At 48.4% G+C, this 21705-nt stretch overlaps 1 protein-coding gene across 4 annotated transcripts; it reads left to right on the top strand.

Moving 5' to 3' along the window:
- Positions 1–525: 525 nt before the first annotated feature.
- Positions 526–21691, top strand: LOC134016516 (sodium/calcium exchanger 3-like). Of its 4 annotated transcripts, none has more exons than XM_062455872.1 (6): positions 526–627; positions 14817–14834; positions 16333–16457; positions 16695–16794; positions 18086–18358; positions 18895–21691. In XM_062455872.1, exons 1-6 carry the CDS (start codon positions 603–605, stop codon positions 19269–19271), a joined length of 918 nt encoding a protein of 305 aa, XP_062311856.1. In that variant the 5' UTR covers positions 526–602; the 3' UTR covers positions 19272–21691. The 4 variants fall into 4 exon arrangements, with proteins under 4 accessions (XP_062311856.1, XP_062311857.1, XP_062311854.1 ...); XM_062455870.1 differs by lacking the exon at positions 526–627 and adding an exon at positions 8304–8495; XM_062455871.1 differs by lacking the exon at positions 526–627 and adding an exon at positions 8307–8495 and having other exon boundaries at positions 18089–18358.
- The last annotated feature ends 14 nt before the right edge of the window (positions 21692–21705 follow it).

The following is a 21705-nucleotide window of genomic DNA, read 5'->3' as shown; positions in this document are numbered from 1 at the left end:
AGCTTCCTTCTTCCCTGCTTCGTCATGTCTCGTCTGAAGGCAGGCCGGCCACATGCAGGAAAACACCAATCTCTCTCTCTGTAACCCCCCTGTCTTTGAGAAAGGGACCCTCCTGACTCCTCGCATGCTCAACAGTGTACAGTCAGGTGGCTTCTCCTCTGTCCTCTGTCGCCGGGGCGGGTTGCCAGGAGGACCGTTATTTCCCTTCACACCAGCAGTGTCAAGTGAGGGATACGGTTGTCATGACAACAGCGATGCCAGCGAGTTAGCTCGTCTGAGCGGGATTCGGGGAGCCAGTGGGGGAGCTGTCCTTGAGATGTGCGAGATGACCTCTGTCAGAATGTTTCTGACCTTTAACCCGCTCACCTTTCCTCCACGCTGGGTATTAATCCTTTTAAGCGCTGCTGCCTTCCCCCGTCTCTAATTAACCTTCTCTTCTTCTTCTTCCCCTCTCTGTCCTCCTCTGTCTCCTTCCTCTGTCTCCTTCCTCTCCCCCTCTGCTTCCTGTTTCCTCTCACAGCAAAGTGGTTCACGTGAAGATCATAGACGACGAGGAGTACGAGAAAAACAAGAACTTCTTTCTGGAGCTGGCCGAGCCACGCATGGTAGACATGAGCCTGCAGAAAGGTGCCGTGCTGAACACACACACACACTCTCTTTCACACACACGCTCCTATCACACACACGGTCTATCTCTCTCTCTCTCACACAATCTTTCACACACATACACTCTCACACACTCACCCACACACTCATGTACACTCACACACTTGTACACACACAAGCACGCTTACATGTTTTCACGACTGCATACAGACATGCTTGCACACGTGCACATACACACACACACACCTCCTACTCCCTGGTACCCTCCCTCCCTCCCTTTTCCCTTGGTGTTGTTGGTGACATCAGTTCCCCTCTCCTCCTCTCTGGAATGCTGCTGTCACTGCATGGTGCACATCAATATACACACACATCCACACACATATCTACTTACACACACACTAACATCCACAGACACTGATATACATACAAACACACATAAACACACGTCTGTACACACATACACTCATTATACAAACACACACACAAGTACTGACATGCATACATACACACAGATATGCAGCCCCCACCCCACACGCACACATACACATTGATGGTTGCATGACAGCACCCAAAAGGCAATCTTACATGTTGTCATGCAAACATGCTTTATTCTCTGCTGGTATTAAGGCTTAGAGAGTAGGTATGCTTTATTACATTCTGTATGTGTGAGTGCGTGTTTGTGTGTGTGTGTAAATAGTTGCGTCTATGAATTTTCTCTGGCAGAAGGCGGGAGCAGGCGGCCTCTACTGCACACTGAGAGCTGTGTGTGTGTGTTTCCGTGTGTGTGTGTGTTTCCGTGTGTGTGTTATGGAGTGAGTTCAGTGTTTGTTTCTCTGACTAAGTCAAATGAAAGCAAAACGCTGTAGGGGAAATTATCTTATTGACTTAGTTTGTCTTCTAAAAACTCCTGAATCCTGGGGAGACAAAAAGAGGCAAACAAACCAACACAGATAGAGTCCAGCTGTTTAATATCAGTGTGTTTTACAGGAAGTCTCTGGGCCAGGGCTGATGTGGTGCTGTTAGTATCCACAACAGGAAGACAGAGAGAGAAAGAAATCCAATATGAGTTCTCGTGAAAAGTCCTAGTGTAGTTTTATGTTTGTGTTGTTGTGTGTTTGTTGCTAATGTGTGGTGAAGTGAGCCGTGAGGCGTTCTCTTCTTCTATGCTCCTTCTCTTCTTCTTGTCTTCTTCTTGTCTTCTTCTTCTCTTTCCCACCACTGTGTTATCTAACTCTCCTTTATCTAACCCAGCTGAAGGCCAGGCGCTGGGAGGTGCTCACAAGCTGTTGTGTGTGTGTGAGAGTGTTTGTGTGCAAGAGAATGTGTGTGTATTGTGTTAGAGTGTGTGTGTTTGTGAGAGGAGATTGTGTGCGTGAGTGTGTGTTGCGTGACAGTGTGTGTGTTTGTGAGAGTGTGCATGTTTGTGTGTGTGATGTGCCGACTCTAACACTTCTCTGCTGTCTCCAAAGGCCACAGCTCATTACATGTTTCTTAGTTGAGCTGGCAGTTCTATCTGAGCAGCACGCTAAGCTACACTACCTGGTGTGAATTGTGTGTTAAGTACGCAAGCTAACAGTAGCTAGCTACAGAATAGTACTACCTGGTGTGAGTAAACTAACCTTATACTTTAAACAGTTGTTGCCATTTTGCCACATATTCTCTCTCACACACACACAAAGACATACACGCACACTCTCTCCTACACACAAACACACACACTCTCACACACGCAGAAAGACACGCACTCCCTCACACACACACAAACACACGTACAGTACACACTCACAAACACACAAATAATTTCTCAGAAGTGGCAGGTCAGTGCCCTTGCCACTCCACAGCCCATCAGGGGGCAGGGTGAGGTGGATTTCAGAGCAGCACTCTGAATACACAGAGAATGATAGAGAGAGAGGGATGGAGTTTGGAGGGGGGTTGGGGGAGAGAAATAGATGTGTGGAAGGTACAGTAGAGATAGATAGATGGGGAGGCTGAGGTAGAGAGAGGGGGGATGTAGAGCCAGAGAGTCAGATTGTGAGAGAGAGGGACAGGTAGAAAAACAGAACATACTGTGTAGAGAGATGGCGCCCGCTAAGACTTCCAGCCGCTGTGGGGATCCTGTCACAGCAGAGAGATGTCCTGCAGCGGTGTGAACCCCCACCATGACCTCACTGCTCATCCAGAAAGCTTCACTCATAAAGTTGTTGGACCTCAGCCGGGGCTTCTATTCCTAGTTATGTGATGTCGCACTGTAACAAAGGCTGAGAGGAGTGATTGGCCAGGCTGTTAATAAAATGCATGTATTTAGCAGACCCGTTAAGCGACGTACAGAGCAGGATTTGAACCTAAAGTTCTTTGATCAGAAGTCAAACACTCTAACCACTGAGCTCGACCCATTCCCTGGTTGTTCGTAGCACGTTTGTGTTTGGATGCGGGGCTTTGCTTCTGAAGGTCTTCCTCCAGTAGCGTTGGACTCAGATAACCTCAGCGTGCTGCTGGTGGCGATAACCTCAGCGTGCTTCTGGTGGAGATAACCTCAGCGGGCTGGTGGCGATAACCTCAGTGTGCTGCTGGTGGAGATAACCTCAGCGTGCTTCTGGTGGAGATAACCTCAGCGTGCTGCTGGTGGAGATAACCTCAGCGTGCTGCTGGTGGAGATAACCTCAGCGTGCTTCTGGTGGAGATAACCTCAGCGTGCTGCTGGTGGAGATAACCTCAGCGTGCTGCTGGTGGAGATAACCTCAGCGTGCTGCTGGTGGAGATAACCTCAGCGTGCTGCTGGTGGAGATAACCTCAATGTGCTGCTGGTGGAGATAACCTCAGCGTGCTGCTGGTGGAGATAACCTCAGTGTGCTGCTGGTGGGAGTGAGGTCTATGGGGGTCAGAGTTGAGGGTGTGAGGAGAGAGGCGAGGAGGAGGATGGAGGGGAGGAGAAGGGCGGTGGCGTGACATTGCTGGAAACCGTAACGTGACACCACAAAACAGGCCTTCAAACACTCATGCACAGCAATCAGCTGAGTTATTAATAGTTATATTAATGATTTGTTTGTTAGTGTGTGTTTGTGATTTTTGTTTGTGTTGTGTGCGTGTCTAATATTGGGATTGGTAGCGATCATGCCTGTGTGCACATGAGAAAAAAAGCTACAAGATTGCGTGCCTTTATAGATGAATATGGGTATATGTGTGTGTGTGTGTGTGTGTGTGAGAGAGAGTGCAGGATTAATGCCCATCTCCTCCTGCAGTAATCCATCTCCACCAGAATCCTGGCTGGCTAGCTGGTGTGGTTTGAGGGGTGGGTGAACAGGGTGAGGTGGGAAGGCATGGGGGGTGATATCTCCTTCTCATCCTCCTCTCTTCCTCATCCTCCCATTTTTCCCCTTCACACTCCCTCTCCCCCTCCCCCTCCCCCTGCTTTCCCCCTCTCTCCCTTCTTTTCCCCTCTTCCTCCCCTCTTCCCCCCCTCTTCCCCCCCTCTTCCCCCCCTCTTCCCCCCCTCTCCCTGGGGTGATGCAGCCACTGCTGATGTAATATTAGCTCTGAAAGCTGCTGTATAGCCACGGGGCATGTTTTGTATGCGTGCGTTTGTGTGTGTGTCTGAGGGTGTGTGCATGAGGGGGTTTCAGTGGGTGAGGGTGTGTGTGTCGGTGCATGTACTTGTGAGTGTGGGTGAGCGTGTTCTCAGTCGGCATGTAGCTCAGAAATGTCTCGATCAGCGTTCCTCACCCACGTTCTACTCTCACGTCCTCACCCCGAAGGTCCCCTCCTCGGGTCACATGACGGAAGCAGGCTCTCTGACTAACGATCGTGATTCTGCCCTTTGTGTTCTATCGAAAAGTCAACGTCATCATCCCATAGTTACCAGCCGACCCCAAGATGAACCCAGATGAATCTTTCTCTCGCTCTCAGTGGAGGGCAGAGAGCTCAGCGCCGTGGTGGATTATGACGTCTGTTCCAACTGTTGCGGACACACTGGTGCTCCATGTTAGCGGCGCTCTCTTGTTTAAAACCCCAGATCTAACCCGGCCTCTCAGAATACCTGACGCTGTTGTGCATGTGATTCTGCCGTGGAGTCTCCTGGCGCCACATGCAGTGACCCTCATCTGCAGCTACATACACTCACACAAACACACACAAACATGCACTCGCACAAATACACACCCACACAAACATGCACTCACACAAACGCACACACGCACACACACAAACACGCACTCACACAAACATTTCGGCTGATGATTTGGGGGGTCCTCTCCTCTTTCCCCTGGGGATCGTCTCCAGTCTCTGTCTTTTTAAAGATCTGTGGGTGTTTTAAAGTCTGCCGGACATCTACAGGTCTGGTGTTAAAGCAGTTAGCTGCCTAACTGAGCTGAGATCGAGGCTGTTACCTTATCAGCAGCCATTAAGGATGGCAACACCGTCTTCCCTGTGGGCTCGTGCTGGATCTGGGTGCGGTTCTATTTATGGTTCTGTGACTGGGTCTGGGTCTTGCAGAGCGTGTTGCCGAATATACAAGATGAGAGCTGTCGCTGGATGTTCTCCATCATGAAGACCTTAGCATGCATAGCTCCTGACTGCCACCAGACTGCCACCATACTAGCCCTCTCCCTGTAGCTCAGCAGAAGATTGATTTTCCAGCAGGGGTGTGGAGATATGCCCTTGCCCCGGCCTGTTACGAGAGAAAGGGGGAGAGGGGAGGGAGGGTTGGAGGACCTTGGAGGTGTGAGGGATGAAGAGCAGCTGTCGTTCGCTGCGGGAGGGAGGGGTCGGGCACGGCAGCACTAGAACCTTCCCGCAGCTCTCAGAGAACCGGAGCGCCAGAACCCCTCGAGGACGGAGGGAGACGACTGGGTTTGAGGGATGCAGCGGGCTTCCTTGGAGTGTGTGCTCTCTCTCTCTCTCTCTCTCTCTCTCTCTCTCTCTCTCTCTCTCTCTCTCTCTCTCTCTCTCTCTCTCTCTCTCTCTCTCCTGTTGTTGTTCCAGGCACCATGATTCAGTGTGCCCTGTCTTTCCATTATCATAACGAGCTCCGTGACATTTGAAAGGACGATACGAGACTCTGATGCCCCAAGTAGCTGCTCCCGTTAACTGACGGGGGCAAGGGGGGGGGGGGGGGGGGATGAAGGGGAGGCGGAAGAGGAGGATGAAGGGATGAGGAGGAGGAAAAGGAGGCTGATGGTCAGGAGGAGGAAGAGGGAGATGACAATGAAGGAGTCAGGAGGAGGAAGGGGGGAGGGAGAGGGGGAGGGTGATGGAGTCAGGAGGAGAAGGATGGGGAGGAGGGAGGGAGGGGGAGGGAGCAAAACCTTTCTTTTCAGTCCTTCGATAGTCTAGAGATGTGAGGTGTAAATCCCTTCTCTGTTTTCTGGCACAGCTCAGGGTTCATACTTGGCTTACTTTCAAAGTGCACAGGCTCCTCTCTGAATACAAATGACACAATTAATATTAAAATCCAACAGGGCTTACTTTGATATGTCAGGAGGCTTCCTAAATTAGACCTGTGCCATGCTGACACCTCCTCGCGGACTAGAGACGGGCTGAAGCCGAGATGATAACATAAGCCTGAACGATGCACGCGGGCCACTGGTGTCACGCAGGTCCTGTAGGGTGTCACGGGTGACCCGTGTGAGCGTGTGCGAGTGTGTGGAAGTGAGCGTCAGTGTGTGTGGAAGTGAGGGTGAATGTGTGCGAGTGTTTGCGTGCTGGAAGAGTGTATGGGTCACTCAGGACGGGGTGTCTTTGGAGTCCCTATGTCTTTGGAGTCCTTCATCGTCCAGGCTGTCTAGACTCTCTCTAGCCTCTCCACTGGACGCTGGTTCCTTCATCTGCATGGCGGACGGGTCTGTATAGAGGAAGGATCCATAGATAGAAGATGTGATCTTGTGAAAAACGTGGTTGGACCATTTTGGTCACAATAGAACTGATGTTTCCCAAAAAATTGATACTTCTCATGGACCAATCAGTTGTGGCTTTCCACAAACATTTGGTGAGCCAAATTATTTAGTAATACTTGTGGAAGTGAGGTGTGTGCTTTTTTGTGATGTAACACACGTCGATTGTGTGGGGAAAGTACACACAGTTTACATAAGGGGTCCGACGAAGATAAGGAGGACTAACTTCCACCATGGAGATATTTTGAAGATTGTGTCTTCAACCTCATTACCAGTGTGTACAATTTACATTCAAGCATTAATATCCTTCACAGGAGATGCATTTCTCTTAATTGATATATGAATAACATTATATCACATTAGCAAGCTTACTCTGATAGACAAATCAATTGAGGAAAACATGCAAATGCGGTATTGGGCTGTGGATGGGTGAATGAGATTGCATTCAGCATCTTGGACAGCCCTCCTAACGACGTACTTACGATGTACTTTCTAATGACTGCTCTACATGCTGGTTTGGGAAACCTCCATTGTTAGGAAGTCCCGATGCGCATGCATGCAGCCTTGCGTGCATCGTAGGACCATCGTTATTGGGAAACTGGGTCTACATCTTCCTGTCTCATCAGTGGGTTTCTAATATAGTCCAGATTCAGTGAAAGTATGACAGGAAGTGTGACAAGAAATATGACAGGAAGTATGGCAGCGCGAGCAAGATAATGAAGATTACTTTTGGGAAAGCAGTCAGAACAAAGCATTTCCTATCAGCCAATGGGCAGGCTGTGATTCAGTGTTTCAATAAGGAAAGAAACTTTAGGGATCCACTGATAACCTAAGCAGATTTTTACCGTGGTCTAATGAATATTTTTACGATCAAATCGTTCTTTTTATGATCAAATTTCCTTTTTTATGGTTTGAACAGCATGGGTTTGCTATAATCTCTCAGTAACCTCCCCAAGCACAGAGCAGAGGGGAATGCTATTCCTGTTGCTAACCACCACACTGCAGAAGACAGTAGAAGTGAAGTTACGTCTCCATGCAGCTTGCACGAGAGCCCAGACAGCCCATGGCTAGCTACCCTGAGGACTCCCTGCTAATTGTGCTAATCTAGTGTTAAAAAGCCTGCTAGCTCCTCCTGTTTGCATACCGCTGAAGCCGTTGGGCATATATTTGCATGACCCCTTGGTGTGTAAGTGGGTGTGTGTGTGTGTGTGTGTGTCTTTGTGTGTGTATGTGCATGCTTCTGTATGTGTGTCTTTTTGTGTGTGTATGTGCGTGCTTGTGTGTGTGTGAGTCCGTGTTCTGCATAGTTACAGGTAGCAGTGATGAGCTAATGTAGTTAAGCTGCAGGAAGATTTCCTTCTGCTGTGGAGGGGAAGGAGAGAGACTAGGAGGAGGGAGACGAGGAGGAGAGAGACGAGGAGGAGAGAGACGAGGAGGAAAGACGAGGAGGAGAGAGACAAGGAGGAGAGAGACGAGGAGGAGAGACGAGGAGGAGAGAGACTAGGAGGAGAGAGACGAGGAGGAGAGAGACGAGGAGGAGAGAGACGAGGAGGAGAGAGACAAGGAGGAGAGACTAGGAGGAGAGAGACGAGGAGGAGAGAGACGAGGAGGAGAGAGACGAGGAGGAGAGAGACGAGGAGGAGCGAGACGAGGAGGAGAGAGACGAGGAGGAGAGACAAGGAGGAGAGAGACGAGGAGGAGAGAGATGAGAAGGAGAGAGACGAGGAGGAGAGACGAGGAGGAGAGACTAGGAGGAGAGAGACGAGGAGGAGAGACAAGGTGGAGAGAGACGACGAGGAGACAGAAGAGGAGGAGAGAAGGTGCTGATGATTTACTGTGTCTGAGCTGTCCTCAAGGACAGATTCATGAAGGTTCACTTAGTTCAAACCACGGGGCTGGTCCCGAATGCAACCGTATGGTCCCACCCTGTCAACCGCACACCAGCCCACAGAAGAGGAGGAGAAACACAGAGTGAAACTGTTATCACCAAAAACAACAGTATAGGTACAGTTAGGTCCATAAATATTTGGACATTGACACAATTTTCATCATTTTGGCTCTGTATACCACCACAATGGATTTGAAATGAAACAATCAAGATGTGCTTTAAGTGCAGACTTTCAGCTTTAATTTCAGGGTATTTACATCCAAATCAGGTGAACGGTGTAGGAATTACAACACATTTTATATGTGGCCCCCCCCCTTTTTAAGGGACCAAAAATAATTGGACAAACTAACATAATCATAAATCTAATTGTCACTTTTAATACTTGGTTGCAAATCCTTTGCAGTCAATGACAGCCTGAAGTCTGGAACCCATAGACATCATCAGACGCTGGGTTTCGTCCCTGGTGATGCTCTGCCAGGCCTCTTCTGCAACTGTCTTCAGTTCCTGCTTGTTCTTGGGGCATTTTCCCTTCAGTTTTGTCTTTAGCAAGTGAAATGCATGCTCAATTGGATTTAGGTCAGGTGATTGACTTGGCCATTGCAGAACATTCCACTTCTTTGCCTTAAAAAACTCTTTGGTTGCTTTCGCAGTATGCTTCGGGTCATTGTCCATCTGCACTGTGAAGCGCCGTCCTATGAGTTCTGAAGCATTTGGCTGAATCTGAGCAGATAATATTGCCCGAAACACTTCAGAATTCATCCTACTGCTTTTGTCAGCAGTCACATCATCGATAAATACAAGGGAACCAGTTCCATTGGCAGCCATACATGCCCACGCCATAACACTACCTCCACCATGCTTCACTGATGAGGTGGTATGCTTTGGATCATGAGCAGTTCCTTCCCTTCTCCATACTCTTCTCTTCCCATCATTCTGGTACAAGTTGATCTTGGTCTCATCTGTCCATAGGATGTTGTTCCAGAACTGTACAGGCTCTTTTAGATGTTTTTTGGCAAACTCTAATCTGGTCTTCCTGTTTTTGAGACTCACCAATGGTTTACATCTTGTGGTGAACCCTCTGTATTTACTCTGGTGAAGTATTCTCTTAATTGTTGACTTTGACACAGATACGCCTACCTCCTGGAGAGTGTTCTTGATCTGGCCAACTGTTGTGAAGGGGTTTTTCTTCACCAGGGAAAGAATTCTTCTGTCATCCACCACAGTTGTTTTCCGTGGTCTTCCGGGTCTTTTGGTGTTGCTGAGCTCACCAGTGCGTTCTTTCTTTTTAAGAATGTACCAAACAGTTGATTTGGCCACACCTAATGTTTTTGCTATCTCTCTGATAGGTTTGTTTTGATTTTACAGCCTAACGATGGCTTGCTTCACTGATGGTGACAGCTCTTTGGACTTCATATTGAGAGTTGACAGCAACAGATTCCAAACACAAATACCATACTTGAAATGAACTCTAGACCTTTTATCTGCTCCTTGTCAATGAAATAACAAACTCCCATGAAGGAATAACATACACCTGGCCATGGAACAGCTGAGCAGCCAATTGTCCAATTACTTTTGGTCCCTTAAAAAGGGGGGGGCCACATATCAAATGTGTTGTAATTCCTACACTGTTCACCTGATTTGGATGTAAATACCCTGAAATTAAAGCTGAAAGTCTGCACTTAAAGCACATCTTGATTGTTTCATTTCAAATCCATTGTGGTGGTATACAGAGCCAAAATGAAAAATTGTGTCAATGTCCAAATATTTATGGACCTAACTGTATATCCCTCTGCCGGCTTAAACAAACACATGTTATCCCTGTCTGTCATATGTGATTTATGCTGTGATCTCTACACCAGCAGATGAGGGTCAAAGGTGAAGGACAGGCGCTGTCACTTAGCAAATGACACGCTCGGGCCCGTCCCTGCTCTGCCTGTGCTCCAGTCACACGCCGTTCCGTGGGCGCCGTGGAGACTGTCACTAGGAGATTGTTGTCTAGTAACGGTTTCCATGGTGGCTGCATTTAGACAGGGCTTAGGTGTAATGGATTTAAATTGAACTGTAGATTCGGTGCTATAAGGAGCAATGAGAGAGACGAGAGAGAGAGGGGGTGAGAGAAAGAGAGGAGGGAGTAGAAGAGAAATAGAGGGACTCGAAGAGAGGGGAGAGAAAGAGAGGAGAGAGAGAGAGAGAGAGAGAGAGAGAGAGAGAGAGAGAGAGAGAGAGAGAGAGAGAGAGAGAGAGGGGGGGGGGGGGATACATAGAAAGAGAAAGAGAGGGACTCGAAGAGAGGGGAGAGAAAGAGAGGAGAGAGAGAGAGAGAGAGAGAGAGAGAGAGAGAGAGAGGGGGGATACATAGAAAGAGAAAGAGAGGGACTCGAAGAGAGGGGAGAGAAAGAGAGGAGAGAGAGAGAGAGAGAGAGAGAGAGAGAGAGAGAGAGAGAGAGAGAGAGAGAGAGAGAGAGAGGGGGGATACATAGAAAGAGAGAGGGGGACTCGAAGAGAGGGGAGAGAAAGAGAGGAGAGAGAGAGAGAGAGAGAGAGAGAGAGAGAGAGAGAGAGAGAGAGAGAGAGGGGGGGGGGGGATACATAGAAAGAGAAAGAGAGGGATGAAGAGTAAGGAAGTGAGAGGAGAAAAAGAGAGGGGAGGCAGAGAGAGAGGGGGAGGTAGATGAGCAGTGGAGACAGAAGTAGTCAAAACATTCAAACACAGTCAGCGACACTGAAACACAGAGAAAGGAAGAGGAGGTTCTCTAAAGGAGCTCATTGTGTGGCGTGTGTCTGTGTGTGTGTGTGTGTGTGTGCGTGTGTGTGTGTGTGTGTGTGCAGGAGCTTGGAGAGAGAAGTAATTGCTCCAGAGGTGTGTGTTTGGGTGCTCTTTAGCTCTTTATTGTGCAGATGGGGGACCTCTCACTGAGGGGGGGCTAGGGCACTTATGCCCCCCCACCCTGGCCTCCCACACATCACAGGACCAACCAATGAAAATGCTGCGTTGTGCTATTATCAGGGCTGGGCTAGTCTCTCGCTGCCAGGAGTACAGCAACGGGCCGGTTCAGAACCATCCATCGCTGGGCTGTGTCTGGGCCAGGCCAGGTCGTTAATCAGTGTTCAGGGTTACTTCAATGATGTCAGCACCCTGGATGCCATACATCACCCAGAGAGCCATTACACTCCCTGATGAGCTCAGCACTGGAATCCATGGAGAAAACACCCTGCTCCGTCTGCATGTGTGTGTGTGTGTGTGGAGGGGATAGCCTGATGACATTATCAGCTTGGTAATCTGCTCTTTAATTCACTGCCGCTGACTCAGCAGAGGGCCTGTCGAGGAGAGAGGCTGAGCTGAATACACAGGCCCATAACAAGGCCTACAGGCCCATAATTAGGCCAATGGCCTGTCTGCGTACACTGGCCCTTAACGAGGCCATCCTGTCCTGTTCTCTATGTCACTGAAAACCAGTTTTAAAAACAGCAGTGATGTGAATGAACACTGTTACATTATATACATGTTTCTCGCTTTGGGTAAAAGCGCCTGTTGAACGAAATGAATCAAATGTAATGTAATGTAACATTAGAAGTGTGTGTGCATTCCTCAGCCTCAGCTGTGATTGCTGTCTGTCTGCAGGAAGAGAGAGACTGCTCGCCTTGAGAATTCTGCAGTGTGGCTGTGAATGAGTGTTTTGACTGTCAGCGTGGCGTGTGTGTGTGTGTGCGTGCGTGCGTGGCGCTGGAGGCCTCGTGGAGGATGGTGACTCATCCTTAGTAAGAAATGTCTCTGGGATAAGAACAGCCAGACTAGATGTGGTTTTGTTGGAGGGAGAGTGGACCCTCACCTGAGCCTTGAGCCTGGTGCCACTCTATTCTCCACCCCTCTTACCTCCTGGTCTTCCTTTTTCCTCCCTTCCTTGTCTCCCCCACCCTCCTGTCATCTCTCCCCTCCTCACGCCACTTCTAACCCCCATCCCCTCCTCCACCCTTCTCTGCCTCTTCTCCACCCTTCTCTGCCTCTTCTCCACCCTTCTCTGCCTCTCCTCCACCCTTCTCTGCCTCTTCTCCACCCTTCTCTGCCTCTTCTCCACCCTTCTCCCCTCCTTCTTCCTTCCTCCTCCCGGCCGTCTCCACCTCTCATCCCTCCACTCCTCACACCCCTATTTATCTCATCCACCACCCTCTTCTCAACCCTCTGGTGCCTGAGGTGAGGCAGTGGGAGGCAGGCCATGTTGAGGCTGTGACTCAGAGGCAGGCTGTGTGAGAGACAGGCTCATCTCTCTCTCCTCCCAGACAGTTCTGATTAGGTGCTGTGTGCACGAGAACATGCTAATGATGATAACAGCCAAAACTGATCCCCCCCCCTCCAATTACATCCCTTTGGTTAATTTCCTACAGCGATATTACCTTCACTCAGACAGGCCCCTTAGATCCTGAGACGCAGTCAGGCGACAGACAAGGCTGGCATTTGAAGGTGCAGCTTCCTGTGGGGCATCTCCATGTGAGGCAACTTCCTGTTAAGCCCCGGTGATTACAGTTTCCTGTGAGGCAGCTTCCTGTTAGGCCCTGGTGATGACAGTTTCCTGTGAGGCAGCTTCCTGTTGGCCCCGGTGATGAAAGTTTCCTGTGAGGCAGCTTCTTGTTAGGCCCCGGTGATTACAGTTTCCTGTGAGCCAGCTTCCTGTTAGGCCCTGGTGATGACAGTTTCCTGTGAGGCAGCTTCCTGTTAGGCCCCGGTGATGAAAGTTTCCTGTGAGGCAGCTTCTTGTTAGGCCCCAGTGATGACAGTTTTCTGTGAGGCAGCTTCCTGTTAGGCCCCAGTGATGATAGTTTCCTGTGAGGCAGCTTCCTGTGAGGCCGTGGTGATGACAGAGTCCTGTGAGGCATTTTTGTGTCAAGCAGCTTCCTGTGATGCAGCTTCCTGTGTTATCTCAGTAATGACAGCTTCCTGTGAGGCAGCTTCCTGTGTGGCCCCAGTTATTACCGGCCTGGCTGTAGATTATCCCTCTGCTAACAGCTGGCTCCACAACAACACTAGTCACTGACTGTTATTACGATGCTGGGACAAGTCGCCCACAGCAATTAATGCACCTACTAATGATGATTACCAGATGCCTGTATTTGATTTAGGCTATTGATAGGCTGCCCCCAGACATCAACAGGTTAATTAGTGTTTAGCCTGGGTGAAGCATCGATAATGGTTCACGAGGTGTTTCCGAACAGTAGGGATCTCTCTCTGTCATAAGGCTCTATGGGTTTTTGTGCAAGGCATGAGGAAATATAATAGTGTTTTCAAAACATCCGAATGATGATGCAGACAGAGGGAAGATGTCGTCAGCGTGAATCCCTACAGGCTGAGAGACATCACACCTCTATATCCTCTCTCCTTCCCTCTCTTTACTCCTTTCTCCATCCCTCTCTCTTTCTCTCTCCTTCTTCTCTGTTACTTCTCCCCTTCTCTCTGGGTGTCCCTCGCCAGTCTTTCTCTCCTTCTTCACCCTCTCTCTTACCTTCAACCCTGCCGCCCTCTCTCCCTCCTTCCCTCTCTGCCCTCTACTTAGACTATGCTGTATCCTATCATCTAATCATGTGCTTCACTAGATTACTTTTGCACCTCCTCTGACTCACATTACTGCTATTTATTCATGGTGTGCACCCGCCCAGGGCTGCTGCCCGTCACCTACACACATGATGATGAGAACATGTGGTTTGTCAAACAATCAAGCGGAATCAAATAACAGAATCCTAAAATGGCAGCTCCGATTGGGTGTGATGTTGGGGTTTTCTCCTGGTTGAGTGACAGTGCAATACCATGACGTGTGTGCAAGAACACGTCGCTAACACAGTAACTTGAGTGATATAGTCATATAGGGATACAAGGATATAGTGATATAAAGTGAAATAGGGATGTTAGTTTGTGACAGATCACACTGACTTACAGCTGCAATAGGTAGGTTTATTAATTGAAAATAAATCGGATATTAGAAACGGTGCCCCCAATTTTTGTCTCCAGCTTGAGTATGATTGACAGTGGTTTCACAAAATAAGCCAAGAAGGAAGGCCAAATGCGATTGGCTGGAACAGGATTGCTGGAACACAATTGGCTGGAAAGTAGTGGGCCTCTCCAGAAATGTGAAATTCATATTTAACTGGCATTGAGATGTCTGTGTTGCTAAACAACTCTCAGAGGGCCTCAATAACTTACACAGCATGTTTATAGGGGACACAATTTTTCCTTTGACTGAAAAGGTCTTTCCAAATGTACCTTTAAGGCTCACCTCAACCAACCAACACCACACATACTTGTACAGTACATACACACTACTCATCATTGTCATAACTCTCTCTCTCTCTCTGTGGTTATGCTGACCTTTTCATGTTCTTCCATTTTTCATGATTTTTATGTTCTCTCCATCTTCCCTGTCCTCCTGTCCCTCCCCTTTCCTCCACAGCTCTGTTGCTTGCAAAAGGTAAGGAGTTCTCTTCTCCTCACCTTCTCCCCTCGGCATCCACACTGACCACTTTCTACTCTTGCTATGGTTTGAAGTGTGTGTGGAGAAGGGGGGGCATGCTGGTGTTACTGAATGCAGCGTTCGGTGGTTGCACAGCTAGGGTTAGCTAGCAACACAGCGTTGGCTAGCAACACAGCGTTGGCTAGCAACACAGCGTTGGCTAGCAACACAGCGTTGGCTAGCAACACAGCGTTAGCTAGCAACACAGCGTTAGCAAGCAACACAGCGTTAGCTAGCAGCGTTAATCTTTAGAGGCTTTCCCACAGTCCAGGTCGCTATTCTGTACACTCCTGTCCCTCCGTCCATGGTTCAATGATGAATGTGTGCTGTTGTCTGCAGATTAATTAATCATGAACCCATAAATTATGTTCTGCCGTCAGGAGGAAGGCGCTAACACTTGATAACCGTCAAGATAAGGCCTGTAGTTCAGAAATTATAAATTTAATTACTATTGTGATTAATTCTTTTTTTTTCTTGTCAAGGGAAGAATGTCATGCTGCTATGAGCAGTGCAGGGAATTGTGGGATGTGTAATCAAGTTTCAAACACGGGTCGGGGGGGGGACTCCTCTACTGCTTATGTGCACACAGAGGCATGTGTGTTATTGTAGCGTGTTTGAAAGCGGTGTGTGTGTGCGCTCATGCATGTCCTTGTTTGAATGAATCCGTTTATGAGTTCATGTGTGTACATTATGTGTCTGTGTGTACGTATACAGTACGTGTGTGTGTGAGCGTGTGTTCGCCCACCTCTTACCTCTGCTGTGATCTGTGTTAATATTTAATCCAGACTCTGTCATCACCAGTAGAGAACATGAAGGAGGATCAGGAGAAAGCAAAGGAGTGGTGTGGAGGAAGAGGAGGAGGAGGAAGAGGGAGAGGAGGAGGTAGGGGAGGAGGGAGAGGAGGAGGGAGAGGAGAAGAGGTAAAGGAAGAGAAAAAGGAAAAGGGAGGAAGAGCAGGAGGAGAAGAGGGAGAAAGAGGAAGAGGGGTGGGGAGGAGGAGGAGGAGGAGAGGAAGGGGGAGGAGAGTCATGTTCCGCAGAAGTGCCCTTTATAACAGGAAACACAGCACCACCGATGACAGTCGCACCACCGGCCATGAAACATGGCTTGTTTAACTTCTGTTTCTACCATGTCTGCATGCTAGGCCTGAGAGTGGAGAGGTTTGGTGTCTAGTGCCTGAGCTGAGCACGCAAGCCGGATTGTTCCGTTTTTTTGTCTGCCAACATGAATTATCTGTAGTGCTATTGACCTGAGAAAAAGGCTAATGGTTCAGTTAAGGGGGTAATAGTTCACAAAGAAAGATAATCAACTTGGTATTTTCCCAGTTCAGAAGATAAGCTTGCTAACTGCAGTGTGTTGGAATACAATTCTTACACACCTCCTCTCCTTTCCTCTTTTGTCTTCTCCATTCCTCACCTCTACTCTCCCTTCCTTTCCTTTCCCTCCTCCCCAAAAGATGTCCCAGAGAGGAAGTTGTCATCAGAGGAGGAGGAAGCCAAGCGTATAGCGGAGATGGGGAAGCCAGTGTTGGGGGAGCATGCTAAGCTGGAGGTCATCATTGAGGAGTCCTATGAGTTCAAGGTTTGCAACTGTCAGCAGGGAAACACACTCTCACATTTGTCTCACATTGTTCACACATGTTTTTAGTTTTGATCTCTCTCTCAAATCACAGAGATGTCACTGCCATCTTGTGGCGATTTTTGTGAACTTCCCATTAGGCTGTAAAACAAACGTGCAGTAGTTGGTGTAACATACATTTTGTGTGACAACCTTCGATTGTGTGTGTTTTTTGTTGTTGTTTGTTCCCTGTTTTTGTAGAGCACCGTGGACAAGCTGATTAAGAAGACTAATTTAGCATTGGTGGTCGGCACCAACTCCTGGAGAGAACAGTTCTTGGAGGCCATCACTGTCAGTGCAGGTAATTACCAGGCTGTTCTCTGTCCGGCCTCCAGGCGGCGCTGGCTAGGCAGCTCCCCTCTCTTAGGGCAATGAAGAGGAACAGTTAGAAGAGTTATTGTAAACTTCTGTTGACTTTTCTGAAACCATTATTTACAAGTTCATGTCAGTGTTTCTGTTCTGTGAGATACTTAGCAGACGGAGGCTGAGTTTGAATCGAGCCAAACTGTGGCATGACTCGAGAAATTGTCCACCGGTTTACACGATCACAGTTATGTAAAGAGCAACCGGAGACATTTCCTAGATGGAAAAACCATTTCTAAAAATAAACGGCACACTTCTGTTGGGGACCTGGAAGCAAGTTTTCATTCCAGCGATTCAGTTTCACAGTGGTATAAAAAGGCTTCCTGTACAACAAAACATCCATCTTGTTCCTCGTCAAACAAGCAGCTCTCGAGACCCATCGGTGTACTCCTCCGTCGAACCACCACAGTCTCAAGCACCATCTAGCGCTCTCTTTGAACGCCCTGCTTCATCACTTTGCAGACAAAATATTTAATTCAGTGAGTCTCTTTACTATTTGATGAACTCCCCCGCTGAAATATGGATGCAGCTCCGGGAGCTTGCCACTTTAAATCATCAGAGCAGCCCGCTGGGCGCTCCCTGGAGGCCCCAGGAGGAGACCTGGAGATGGGGGAGGAGAGGCTGGTTCTGCTGGGGTTCTGGCCCAGTGAAGTTGGAGGAGGAGACCCAGAACGGCCCAGTAGACTCTCTCCTCTCATCCAGGGACCACAGGCAGCCTGAGAAAACACTCTACTGAGAATTCAAGGCAGACCTAGATAGTGAAGACCCAGAAAAAAAAGACTGAAAGTGTGCGTTCTTCAGACAGTGTTTATGATGTAGGTTGCGTGTCAACAAGAAAGTGAAAATGTATCAAGGAGAGGATCAACAGTAGACTGTCACTGCTTGCTTGTTGGCTGTAAGCAGACTGGAGATAATTGGTGTCCTCAATGTTGATGATATACAGTGACAACCAGTATGTCACGTTGAAGTACAGCCATGCCTTCTTAGAAGACAGAAGTCAGTGTGTCACAGTCAGTAAAACAATTTTTTCTATGTCGTCCCTCATTTCTGTCTCTCTTCCTAATCCATCGTTCTTCCGCCTCTCACTCCTCCTCACCTGTCTTCTTCCTCTTCCCTCCACGCTTCTCTTCCTGTCTTTTTCTACACTCTCTCATTCTCCTATCCGCCCTCCACTTCTTCTTCACGTGCCCCCCCCCCCCCCCCCCCACGCCCCCCACACTTCTCGTCAGGAGATGAGGACGAGGACGACACAGGGGAAGAGCGACTCCCTTCCTGCTTCGACTACGTCATGCACTTTCTGACGGTGTTCTGGAAGGTTCTGTTCGCCTGCGTCCCGCCCACGGACTACATGAGCGGCTGGGCGTGCTTCGTGGTGTCCATCGCCATCATCGGCCTGCTGACGGCCGTCATTGGCGACCTGGCGTCCCACTTCGGCTGCACCATCGGCCTCAAGGACTCCGTCACTGCCGTGGTGTTCGTGGCGCTTGGCACTTCTGTCCCTGGTGAGCCTTGTGGAGCCGTGTTCAGACTGGGGATGAGCGTGTGTTGTGTGTGAGTGGGTCTTTTTTGTGTGTGTGTGTGTGTGTGTGTATTGTTTGCGGGTCTGCGTGTATTTGTGTGTGTGTGTGTGTGTCTGTTTGCACAAAAAGCTGTCCCTGGTGAACCTTGTGGAGCAGCGTTCAGACTGTCTGAATGTGTCTGTTGTGTGTGTGTGTGTGTGTGTTGCTGTGTATGTTTGTGTGGTGGTGTGTGTGTGTGCACGCACAAGGTTGTTAACAATTCTCCCAACCTTCCTCTTCTTCCACAAGGTTAACAGCTACATTTCTCTTCCTCTCTTCCTCTCTCTCTCTCTCTCTCTCTCTCTCTCTCTCTCTCTCTCTCTCTCTCTCTCTCTCTCTCTCTCTCTCTCTCTCCCCTCTCCCTCTTTCCTTTCTTCACTCTTGCTCCTCTCCCTCTCCTCTCTCTGCCCCTGCCTTTTTATATCTTTCTATCTCTCTCTCTTTGTGTGTCTCGTTCCCCCACCCCTCTCTCTCTCCAGACACGTTTGCCAGCAAGGTGTCAGCGGTCCAGGACTCGTATGCCGACGCCTCCATCGGGAACGTGACGGGCAGCAACGCCGTCAACGTGTTCCTGGGCATCGGCGTGGCGTGGTCCGTGGCCGCCATCTACTGGCACTCCCAGGGCAAGCAGTTTGTGGTGGACGCCGGCTCACTGGCCTTCTCCGTCACCCTCTTCACCATCCTTGCCTTCCTGGCCGTGTCCGTGCTGCTGTACCGGCGCCGGGCCCACATCGGGGGGGAGCTGGGGGGCCCGCGGGGGCACAGACTGGCCACCTCCGCCTTCTTTTTCAGCCTCTGGCTGCTCTACATCCTGTTCTCCAGCCTGGAGGCCTACTGTCATATACAGGGCTTCTGAGGCCCTAATCTGGCTGCCCAGGAACGCCTCGGCCCGTGAACACGGAATGAAAACGAAACGGTTCAAAGTACAACTCCCGAAACGAAAAGTGTGGATTCTCAAGTGTGGAAATTGCTCGGTCGCTTACAAACGTAAAGATGGAAAGATAAGGGGAGGACGTGGGGATCACTGTCCAACCCTGCCCCACCTCCCTGCCTCCCTCCTCCTCTCTCCCACCCTCTAGGCTCTCGGGACACCCAGGAGAGCGAGGCCTGCTCCCTTGAGAGGCTCAGAGCCCATCTGGTCTAGCCTGGGTGTGCTTACATCCCGGGGGGGGGGGGGAGGGCTGTGAGGACCAAGCTCTGGGAGGGGTCATTCCACAGGACCACCGCAGGCCCAGGCTGAGAGATCTGAGCTGTCAAGAGATCTATATTTTTCTCAACACCTGATGAGAACAACTTTTTTTAAATGAAGTATTTTGGGGATAAAAATGCAAACAAACAAAGAAACAAAAAAAAACTACCAAAAAAAGGAATCAAATAAACTATTTTCTGATCTATATTAAGGATGACAAAATAATAATTCTATCATAAAGGAAAAATGTTGTTGAAAGACAGTTGAATGGACTCATTAAAGTATTTATTTTTTATTTGAATAGTTTCCTAAGGCTCGCTGCAGTTTTCAGATTTCACACCGACAGGAGGAGCAACAACATCATACTGGCATAACAACTCAGCAGTCCAGCAAGGCCGAGCAGAGGTGAAGGAGAGGAGGAACATTAGCAAACTGCCCTGAGCATTACTGCAGTACTATATACGTATCTATATATAATATATTTCCATATTTTCTGTATATTTTGAATATTTATTTCAATGTGCATTCACATTCAGCAGTGTCATCCGAGGATTGCTGTGGCTTGGGGGGGGGGGGGGGTCATGTATCATGAATACAAAAACGATGTCTTCACATTTTTAAGAGTTGTATATCTTAGCTTGTTAAAGAAGTGCGTTGTACTTTATTTATTAATATTTCGGTCTCACATTTTGAATCAGATATCCCAAAAACGTGTTTTGCTGCGGGGAAAGTCTGAGGTATTTTTATACTGTTTCTTCCATGCACTTTGATGTGTAGTCCTATTTATGGAAACTCTTACTCGCACAAACGTGCAAAGCGGCCAATAGTGACTAGCCTACTACAAATCTGCTGACTGTCAGGAGCACCTGCAACTGCTGCATCTACAGTTGGGCAAGAAGACAGGAAACTGGAACAGGGAAACGTTTGTGAGGAGTTTGGCTCTCAAAGATTAACCCTAACTAAGGCTAACCTAAACCATTTGGTTCAGTTTAATTTGATCAGTCAAGATGGTGGGTGGAAATTAAGGTGATGATCTGTAAACTGCTGCTAGTATGTGTTTGAAGACAGCAACTAGACTGAGTTTGGAGAGAAATAGGCATTATTAAAATGCTGTTAAATGCCTAATAAAACTGAAACAGTGAGGGCGAGAGAGAAAATGTCTGAATATTGATTTGAAACTCCTAACAATCACATATTTATAATTTGCGTGAAATTTTTTACTGACATAATCAGTCATCGTTGGCTCAAATCAGTATGAGAACCAAAGAGAAATGTTAAAGCATTTTTAAAGGGCGACAGGAAGCAGCAGTAACACTCTTTGGCCAGTAGGGGGATGTCGCTTTCTTCTGCTCCACTTTTCATGACTTCCTGTTTGTGAGTTGTCCTTCCCTGGCGGTGAGCAGACTTGTACATATGTACCTGGTTACTGGAGAGAGACAGAGCAGATGATCTCCCCAGGCCAAGGACAATACCTGCTCTCTCTGTCTGATCTCTCTCTACTCTCTGTTACACCTGCTCTCTTACTGCTCACTCTCTCTCTTTCTGCTCTCTCTGCTCTCTGGCAAAAGGGCACTAGCTGCTGTTTGAGTGTAACTGAGAAGAATGGACCCATTATTTTCTCTAAAACACAATACGACTGAATTTAGATTCAACCACACGTCAAAACAAGTAGTGATACCAAAAACAACAGTTACTCAATTTTGACCAAATGGCCAGTTGCTGCCCCTTTTGCTTGGGGGTGCAGAGGGCATGTCAGCAGAAGTGTGTACGCATCAACACACATCTCTAGTTTGTTTACATGGAGGCTTCGTCATGGAAACAGACAACGTACATGCTAACTGTATCCTGGAGAAACAGTAACAAACAAAAATATACTGTATGTTTTGGTTGTGTTCTTATTATGCGACCTCAAATGAAAGGATGTCATCCAGTGGTCTTAAGTTCTACTGTCCAAGGTTATTATGGGGGGGAGGCACTGTCAATTATTGATCATTGATTCTTTGGTAGCTAATCATTGTATTTATCCTGTTTCTCTGTATGATTTTATTTGAGAAGAATCACACATTCTGTGTGTAGACAGGATTCATGTCATGAATGATGA

The sequence above is a fragment of the Osmerus eperlanus genome, unplaced genomic scaffold, assembly GCF_963692335.1.
Source record: "Osmerus eperlanus unplaced genomic scaffold, fOsmEpe2.1 SCAFFOLD_452, whole genome shotgun sequence".
Classification (NCBI taxonomy): Eukaryota; Metazoa; Chordata; class Actinopteri; order Osmeriformes; family Osmeridae; genus Osmerus; species Osmerus eperlanus.
Note: the sequence above shows the minus strand (reverse complement) of the source record. Positions and strands in the feature narration are given on the sequence as shown.